The sequence below is a fragment of the Marmota marmota genome, unplaced genomic scaffold (genome assembly GCF_001458135.2).
Source record: "Marmota marmota marmota unplaced genomic scaffold, marMar, whole genome shotgun sequence".
NCBI lineage: Eukaryota > Metazoa > Chordata > Mammalia > Rodentia > Sciuridae > Marmota > Marmota marmota.
In genome coordinates, this window is record NW_026000349.1 from 136,480 (window position 1) to 145,169 (window position 8,690).

Consider the following 8,690-nt stretch of genomic DNA (forward strand, 5'->3'; position numbering starts at 1 on the left):
GGGGGGGGGGGGGGAGGGGGTCTCTGCCCTGGAGTGGGAGGTGCCCTCAACCCTGGCTGGGGAGCCATGCGGAGCTCCCCCCTGGCACCCAGGTTAAAGGGATCTGGCCCATGGAGTGGGGAGTGCCCTCCACCCTGGCTGAGGTTGCTTGCAAAGCTGTCTCAGGCACCCAGGTTGGAGGGGTCTCGCTCCTGGAGAAGGGAGTGCCCTGGACCCTGGCTGCAGCAGCTTGCAGAGCTCCTTCCAGCACCACCGAGGTTGGAGAGGTCTCCACCCTGGATGCAGGAGTCCTATCCACCATGGCTGCAGGCGTGCTGAGCTCCCCCGCAACCCAGGTTAGAGGGGTCTTGCCCCTGGAGGGGAGTCTCTTCAACCCTGGCTGCAGCAGCATGAGGAGCTCCCCTGGCACCCAGGGTGGAGGGTTCTAGACCCTTGATGGGGGAATCTCCTCGAGCCTGGGTGCAGCACCCTGTAGATCTCATCCTGGCACCCAGGTTGGAGGGGTCTCGCTTCTGGAGGGAGGAGTCCCATCAAGCTTGGCTGGGGCGGCATGCGGATCTCCCCAGGGCACCCAAGGTGGAGGAGTATCGCCTCTGGAACGGGTAGTACTCTTGAACATGGCTTGGGCAGAGTAAGGGGCTCCTCCCCAGCACCCAGGGTGGAGGTATCTCCCCCTTTTAGGCGGGAGTCTCCTTGCGCCTGGGTGCGGCGGCCTGCGGCGCTCCCCCTGGTACCCAGGGTGGTGGGGTCCCGCACCTCTAGAAGGAAGTCCCCTGGAGTCTGGCTGCGGCAACATGCAGAACTTCCCAGGGCACCTAGGATGGAGGGGTACCGCCCCAAGAAGGGGGAGTCCACTGGATCCTGGTTGAGCAGCTGTGTAGCAACCCCAGGCACCCAGGGTGGAGGAGTCTCGCCCCTGGAGGGGGGAGTCTCCTCAAGCCTCGGTGCAGCAGCGTGTGGAGCTCCACCCAGTATCCTAGGTGGAGGTGTCTTCCGCCTGGAGGGGGGAGTCCCCTCCAGCCTGGGTGCAGCGCTGTGGGGAGCTCCCCCAGGCACCTAGGGTGGAGGGTTTCTGCCCTTGGAGGGAGGAGTCTCCTTGACCCTGGCTGCTGCAGTATGCTGAGCTTACCTGGGCACCCAGGGTGGAGAGGTCTCGCCCCTTAATGAGGGAGTGCCCTCGTCCCTGGGTGCAGCATGCAGAGCTCTCCTGGCTCCCAGCATGGAAGGGTCTCGCCCCTGGAAGAGGGAGTCCCCTTGAGCCTGGGTGCAGCGGCATGTGGAGCTTTCCCTGGCACACAGGTTGAAGGGGTCTCTCCCCTGGTGGGGGTAGTCCCCTCACCCTGGCTGCAGTAGCATGTGGAGCTCCTTCCCGCACCCAGGTTGGAAGGTGCCGCTACTGGAGAAGGGAATGCCCTTGACCTTGGGTGCAGCAGTGTGTTGATCTCCCCCTGGCACCAAGAGTGGAGGAGTCCAGCCCCTGGAGAAGAAAGTCCCCTGGAGTATGGCTGCAGCAGCATGCAGAGCTCTTGCCAGCACCCAGGGTGAGGAGGTTTCGCCCCTGGAGGGGGGGGCGTCCCCTGGAGCCTGGGTGCTGCGGCCTGTGGAGCACCCCCTCTCCCGCCTGGCACCCAGGGTGCAAGGATCTAGCCCCTGGATTGGGGAGTGCCCTGGACCCTGGCTGCAGCAGCATGCGGAGCTCCCTCCAGCAAGCAGGTTGAAGGGGTCTCTCATCAGGAGGGGGGTGTGCCCTGGACCCTGGCTGCAGGGGCTTGCGGAGCTGCCCCTGGCACCCAGGTTCCAGAGGTCTCACTTCTGGAGAAGAAAGTGCACTCGACCCTGGCTGCTGCAGGGTTTGTAGCTCCCCCATGCACCCAAGGTGGAGGAGTCTCACCCCTGGAGAGGGGAGTTCCCTGGAGCCTGGCTGCAACAGCCTGAGGAGCTCCCACTGGCACACAGGTTGGAGGGGTCTCGCCCATGGAGAAGGGAGTCTCCTCTAGTCTGTCTGCAGCAGCTTGCAGAGCTACCCTGGGCATCTAGGTTGGAGGGGTCCTGTCCCTGGATGGCGAAATCCCCTCGACCCCGGCTGCAGCAGCTTGCAGAGCTACACCCACGACACCCAGGGTGGAGGGGTCTTGCTCCTGGAGGGGGGATTTCCCTTGTTTCTGGCTGGGGAGGCATGTGGGGCTCGCCCTGGCACCCAGGGTGGAGGGGTCTCGCCGCTGGGGGTGGGAATCCCCTTGACACTGGCTGCAGCAGCACGTGGAGCTCCTTCATGCACCTAGGGTGGAGGGGTCCCGCCCCTGGAGAAGGAAGTCCCCTGGAGTCTGGCTGCAGCAGCATGCAGAGCTCCCGCCAGCACCCAGGGTGGAGAGGTTTCGCCCCTGGAGGGGGGGTCCCCTCGAGCTTGGGTGCATAGGCATGGGGAGCTCCCCCAAGCACCTATGGTGGATGGATTTTGCCCCCGCTGGGGGGATTCCCTTCGACCTTGGCTGCAGTGGGATGCGGAGGGACCCCAGGCACCAAGGGTGGAGGAGTCTCGCCCCTGGAGACTGGCTGAGGCTGCGTATGGAGCTCCCACACACACACCCCGGTTGTAGGGGTCTTGGATGTGGAGGGGGAAGACCCCTCGACCCTTGCTGCAGTGGCTTGAGGGCCTCCCCTGGCACCCAGGGTGAAGGGGTCCCACCTCTGGAGGGGGTAGTTGAGCCTGGATGTGGCAGCGTGCAGTGTTCCCCCTGGTACCAAGGATGGAGGGGTCTCCACCTTGGAGAGGGGAGTGCCCTCCACCCTGGCTGCAGGCGAGCTGAGCTCCTCCAGGTACCCAGGTTGGAGGGGTCTCGCCCCTGGAGAATGGAGTGTCCTAGACCCTGGTTGCAGCAGTATGCGGAGCTCCCCCTGGCACCCAGAGTGGAAGGTCTCATCCCTAGAGGGTGGAGTGCCCTCGAAACTGGCTGCAGCAGCCTGCAGAGCTCCCCCAGCCACAAGGTTGGAGGGGTCTCCACCCTGGAGGGGGCAGTGCCCTCCACCCTGACTGCAGGCGTGCTGAGCTCCCCCCATAACCCAGGTTGGAGGGGTCTCGCCCCTGGAAGGGAAAGTCCCCTCAAACCTGGCTGCAGCTTCGTGAGGAGCTCCCCTGGCACCAGGGTGGAGGGGTCTCGCCCCTTGAGTGGGGAGTCTCCTTGGTGGAAATGGGAGTCCCCTCCACCCTGGCTGCAGTGGTGTTTGGAGCTCCCCTAGGCACCCAGGGTGGAGTGGTCCTGCACCTGGAGAAGGGGTGCCCTCGACCCTGGCTCGGGCAGAGTAAGGAGCTCCTCCAGGCACCCAGGGTGGAGGGGTCTCTCCCCTGGAGGGGGGGAGTCCCCTCGACCCTGGATGCAGCGGTATATGAAGCTCCCCCAGGACCCTAGGATGGAGGGGTCACCCTCCTGGAGGGGAGGAGTCCTCTCGACCCTGGCTACAGCGGCTTTCTGAGCGACCCTCAGCACCCAGGGTGGAGGGATCTCCTACTTGGAGGGGGGGGAGTGCCCTCAACCCTGGCTGGAGCAGAGTAAGGAGCTCCTGCAGGCACCCGTTGTGGAGGGGTTGCCCCTGGAGGGGGGAGTCCCCTGGACCCTGGCTGCAGGGAGTGCGGAGCTCCCTCCAGCACCAAGGGTGGAGGGGTCTCAACCCTGGAGGGGGCAGTATCCTTGACCATGGTTGCAGCAGCTCGGGAGCTCCCGGAGCACCTAGGTCTAGGGGTCTCCCTCCCCCTTGAGGGGAAAGTACCCTCAACCCTGGCTGCTGTGACGTGCAGAGCTCCCCCAAGTTGAAAGGGCCTCTCTCTTTGAGGGGGGGAGTGCCCTTGACCAGGCTGCAGTAGCATGCAGAGCTCCTTCCTGCACCCAGGGTGGAAGGGTCTCCCCCCTGAAGCGGGGAGTCTCCTGGACCTTGGCTGCATTGGCGTGCGGAGTTCCCCCAGGCTTCTAGGGTGGAGGGGTCTCGCCCCTGTAGGGGGAAGTTCCCTTGACCCTGGCTTCAGTGGCATGCAGAGCGACCCCCAGCACCTATGGTAGAAATGTCTCGCCCCTGTGTGTGTGGGGGGGGAATCCCATGGACCCTGGCTGAGGCTAAGTGTGGAGAGCTACCCCTGTCACCCAGAGTGGAGTGGTCTCCCCCCTGCAGGGGGGGAGTGCACTGGACCCTGACTGTGGAGGCGTGTGGAGCTCCCCCTGGCATCAAGGGTGGAGGGGTCTCGCTAATGGAGGAGGGAGTGCCCTGGACCCTGGCTGCAGCAGCGAGGGGTGCTCCCCCTGACTCCCAGGGTGGAGGGGTTTCTCCACTGGAGTGGGGAGTGCCCTCGACCCTGGGTTTGATGGCTGCAGAGCTTTCTTGGGCACACAGGAAAGCTCCTAGAGGGGGGAGTGCCCTCCAACCTGGCTGCAGCAGCATGCAGAGCTCCCTAGGCTTCCAGGGTGGAGAGGTCTCACGCCTGGAGGGGGGAGTCCCATGGAGCCTGGGATCAGCGGCTCATGGAGCTCCCCAGGCAGCTAGGGAGAAGGGGTCCCGCCAATGGAAGGGGGTTCCCTTCGATCCTAGCTGAAGCAGCACGCAGAGCCAACCCCAGTACCCAGTTTGGAGGAGTCTCCCCTCTGGAGGGGAAAATGCCCTCAACCCTGGCTGCCGTGGCATGCTGAGTTCCCCTTGGCACTCAAGTTGGAGGGTCTCTCCCCTGCTGGTGGGGGTGTCCCCTTGACCCTGGCTGCTGTGGTGTGTGGAGCTCCCCCAGGCACCTAGGGTGGAGGTGTCTTGCCCCTGTAGGGGGGAGTGCCCTGGACCTTGGCTGCAGCAGCATGGGGTGCTTCCCCCAGCTCCCAGGGTGGAGGGGTCCTGCTCCTGGAGGAGGGAGTTCCCTCCACCCTGGCTCCGGTGGCATATGGAGCTTCCCCCCACAGCATCCAAGGTAGAGGGATATCCCCCTGGAGGGGGGAGTCCCTTCGACCCTGGGTGTTGCGGCATGCACAGCTTTTCTGGGCACACAGCATGGAGGGGTCTCGCCCATAGAGGGGAAAGTGCCCTCAACCCTGGCTGCAATGGCATGCTGAGCTCCCCCTGGCATCCAGGTAGAGGGGTCTCGCCTCTGGAGGGGGGAGTGACCTCCACCCTGGATAGGGAGGTGTATGGAGTTCCCTCCTGCACCCAGGGTGGAAGGGTCTCGCCCTGGAGGGGGGAGTGCCCTCCACCCAGGCTGGGGCAGGATAGGGAACTTCCCCTGGCACCCAGGTTGGAGGGATCTCACCCATGGAGGGGGGATTCCACTCAACTCTTACTGAAGCAGCTGCGGAGCGACCCCAGGCACCCAGGGTGTATGGGTCTTGCCCCTGGAGGGAGAAGTGCCCTCGATTTTGGCTGTGGCGGCCTGTGGAGCTCCCCCCTGCACCCAGGGTGGAGGGGTTTTGTTCTTGGAGGAGATAGTGCCCTTCATCCTGGCAGGGCGGTGTACAAAGCTCCCCCTGACATCCAGGGTGAAAGGGCCTTGCCCCAGGAGAGGGAATGCCCTCAACCCTGGCTGGGGCGGCATGCGGAGCTCCCCCTGACACCCAGGGTGGAGGGGTTGCGCCCCTTGAGGGGGAATCTCCTGGAGCCTGGGTGCCGCGGCCTGCGGAGCTCCCACCCTGCACCCAGGGTGGAGGGGTCCCGCACTTGTAGAGGAAGTCCCCTTGAGTCTGGCTGTGGCAGCATGCAGAGCTCTCCAAGGCACCTAGGGTGAAGGGGTTTCACCCCTAGATGGGGGAGTCCACTGGATCCTGGATGAAGTGGCTGTGGAGTGACCCCAGGCGCCCAGGGTGGAGGGGTCTAGCCCTAGGAGGAGGGAGTCCCCTGAAGCCTTGGTGAAGCTGCGTGTGGAGCTCCCCCCTTCACCCAGGGTGGAGGGGTCTCGAGTCTGGAGCGGGGAGTCCCCTCCAGCCTGGTTGCCGCTGCTTGGGGAGCTCTTCCAGGCACCTAGGGTGGAGAGGTCCCTTCCCGGGAGGGGGCATTCCCCTGGGCTCTGTGTGCAGTGGCAGCATACTGAGTGATCCCAAGCACCCAGGGTGGAGGGGTCTACCCCCTGGAGGGGAAAGTGCCCTCAACCCTGGCTGCAGTGGTGTGTAGAGCTCCCCCTTGCACCCAGGTTGGAGGGGTCTTCCCCCTGGAAGGGGAGTGCCCTGGATCCTTACTGCAGCAATGTGTGGAGCTCCTTCAGGCACCCAGGGTGGAGGGGTCCCGCCCCTGGAGGAGAAAGTGCCCTCCACCCTGGCTGGGGCAGCGAATGGATCTCCCCCCCACACCCGCACCCAAGTTAGAGGGGTTTTGCATCTTGGGGGGAAGTCTCAGAACCTGGGTACCCAGGCATGCGGAGCTCCCCCAGCCCCCTAACCAGGGTGGATGGGTCCTGCCACTGGAGAATGGAGTCCCCTCAACCCTGGCTGAAGTGGCTGCAGAGCGATTCCAGGCACCCAGGGTGGAGGGGCTCTGCTGCACGACCAGCACGCTAGCTTCATACTAGAGGTTCCAAACATAGAAGTTAACTAGTGAGATCAAAATAAAGACACATACAACTCAATTTACCTTTTTCTTGCCCAGCTCAGCTTCTCCCGGCTCATGCCTGGAGCCACCTGGCGGTAGTGAGGTTTACACAAGAGACCAGCAGGGAGAGGAAGAAGCACACCAGAGAGTGGGCTTTTATTGGGGAACAAAAAATTCAGGAGAAAATTCCATCCAATGAAGGTGGAGGGAGACAGCATTCCAAAGTCAGGGTCAGTGATTGGTTTCCAGGTCAATGGTCAGCCACACCCCCACATGGACAAGCCCTCGCACCTGGAAAGGGTGGAGAAAGCTCTGATGCAGCTGGTCTGAGCGCCTCACACCCAATCAGGGAGGTATCTAGTCAGGTGTGAGAAGGGCTTCCCACAGGGGCCTCGAGCCTGGAGGGGGAGTCCCCTGGAGCCTGGTTGTGGCTGCATGCAGAGCTTGCACTGGCACCTAGGTTGGTAGGGTCCCGCCCCTGAAGGGGAGAGTCCCCTGGACCCTGGCTGCAGCAGAGTGTGGGGCTCCCCCTGGCACTCAGGTTGGAGGAGTCTCCCCCCTGGAGATGGGAATCCCTTCAACCCTGGCTTCAGTGGTGTTTGGAGCTCCCCCAGGCACCCAGGGTGGAGGGATCTCGCACCTGGAGAAGAGTGCCCTGGACCCTGGCTGCAATGTCGTGCAGGGCTCTCGCATCACTCAGGGTTGAGGGGTCTCGCCCCTGCACGGGGGAGTCCACTGGACCCTGGCTGCAGTGACACGCGGAGCGATCCCCAGGCACCGAAGTTGGAGGGGTCTTGCCACTGGAGGGGGAGTCCCCATAACCCTGGCAGCAGCAGCATGCGGAACTCCCCTCGAACCCAGAGTGGAGGGGTCTCACCCCTTGATGGGGGAGTCTTCTAGAGCCTGGGTGCAGCGGCCTGTGGAGCGCACCCTGCCACCCAGGATGGAGGGGTCTCGCTGCTGGGGGAGAAAGTCCCCTCAGCCTGGCTGCGCTGCCTGAGGAGCTCCACCAGGCAACCAGGGTGAAGGGGTCTCGCCCCTGGAGGGGGGAGTACCCTCGAATCTGGCTTGGAAAGAATAAGGAGCTCCTCCAGGCACCTACAGTGGAGGTGTATCGCCCCTGGAGCGGGGAGTGCCCCAGACCCTGGCTGGGGCCAAGAAAGGAGCTCATTCCAGCACCCAGGGAGGAGGGGTCATGCCATGGAGTGGGGAGTCCCCTCAACCCTGGATGAAGCTGTGTGTGGAGCTACCCCTGGCACCCAAGGTGGAGGAGACTCACCCCTTGAGAGGAGAGTTTCCTCGAGGCAGGGAGTAGCGGCCTGTGGAGCTACCCCGGGCACCCAGGGTGAAGGGGTCTAACTCTTGGAGGGGGGAGTCCCCTCGAGCCTGGGTGAAGCATCATGTGGAGCTCCCCTCCCGGCACCTAGGGTAGCGGGGTCCCATTTTTGGAGAAGGCAGTCCCCTCCAGCCAGGGTGCAGCACCTGTGTGGAGATCTCCCCTGTACCCAGGGTTGAGGGGTTTTACCCCTAGAGGGGGAAGTGGAGCTCCACCAGGCACCCAGGGTAGAGGGGTCTCCCCTGGAGAGGGGAGTGCCCTCAACCCTGGGTGCAGCAGCATGCAGAGCTACCCCTGGCACTCAGGGTGGAGTGGTCCTGCCCCTGGAGATGGAAGTCCCCTTGAGTCTGTCTGCAGAGGCTTGAGGAGCTTCCCCTGGCACACAGGTTGGAGTCTTCTGGCCCCTGGAGAAGGGAGTGCCCTGGACCCTGGCTGCAGCAGCATGCATAGCTTCCCCCTGCACCCAGGGTGGAGGGGTCTCACCCCTGGAGGGGAGAGTCCCCTCTACCTGGGTGCAGTGGTGTGTGGAACTACTCCTGGCACCCAGGGTGGAGGGATCTCGCCCCTTGACAGGGGAGTTTTCTCGACTGGGTGCAGTGGAGTGTGGAGCTTCCACCTCACCCAGGGTGGAGGGGTCTTGCTCCTGGTGGGGGGAGTCCCCTCGACCCTGGCTGCAGCAGCATGCAGAGCGCCCCTTGGCACACAGAGTGGAGTGATCCCACCCTGGAGATGGGAATCCCCTTGAGGCTGGCTGCAGAGGCCTGAGGAGCTTCCCCTGGCACACAGGTTGGAGTCTTCTCGCCCCTGGAGA

At 64.1% G+C, this 8,690-nt stretch overlaps 1 protein-coding gene across 1 annotated transcript in view; it reads right to left on the reverse strand.

The window, feature by feature from the left end:
* LOC125614530 (broad substrate specificity ATP-binding cassette transporter ABCG2-like) overlaps positions 1-5,557 on the reverse strand; it is a gene marked incomplete at its 3' end in the record, with an annotated part of 101,047 nt that extends 95,490 nt beyond the window's left edge. The window contains exon 1 of the mRNA XM_048797467.1: positions 5,307-5,557. Coding sequence (XP_048653424.1) covers positions 5,307-5,557 — 251 coding nt within the window. The remainder of the gene's footprint in view (positions 1-5,306) is intronic.
* Positions 5,558-8,690: the final 3,133 nt, after the last annotated feature.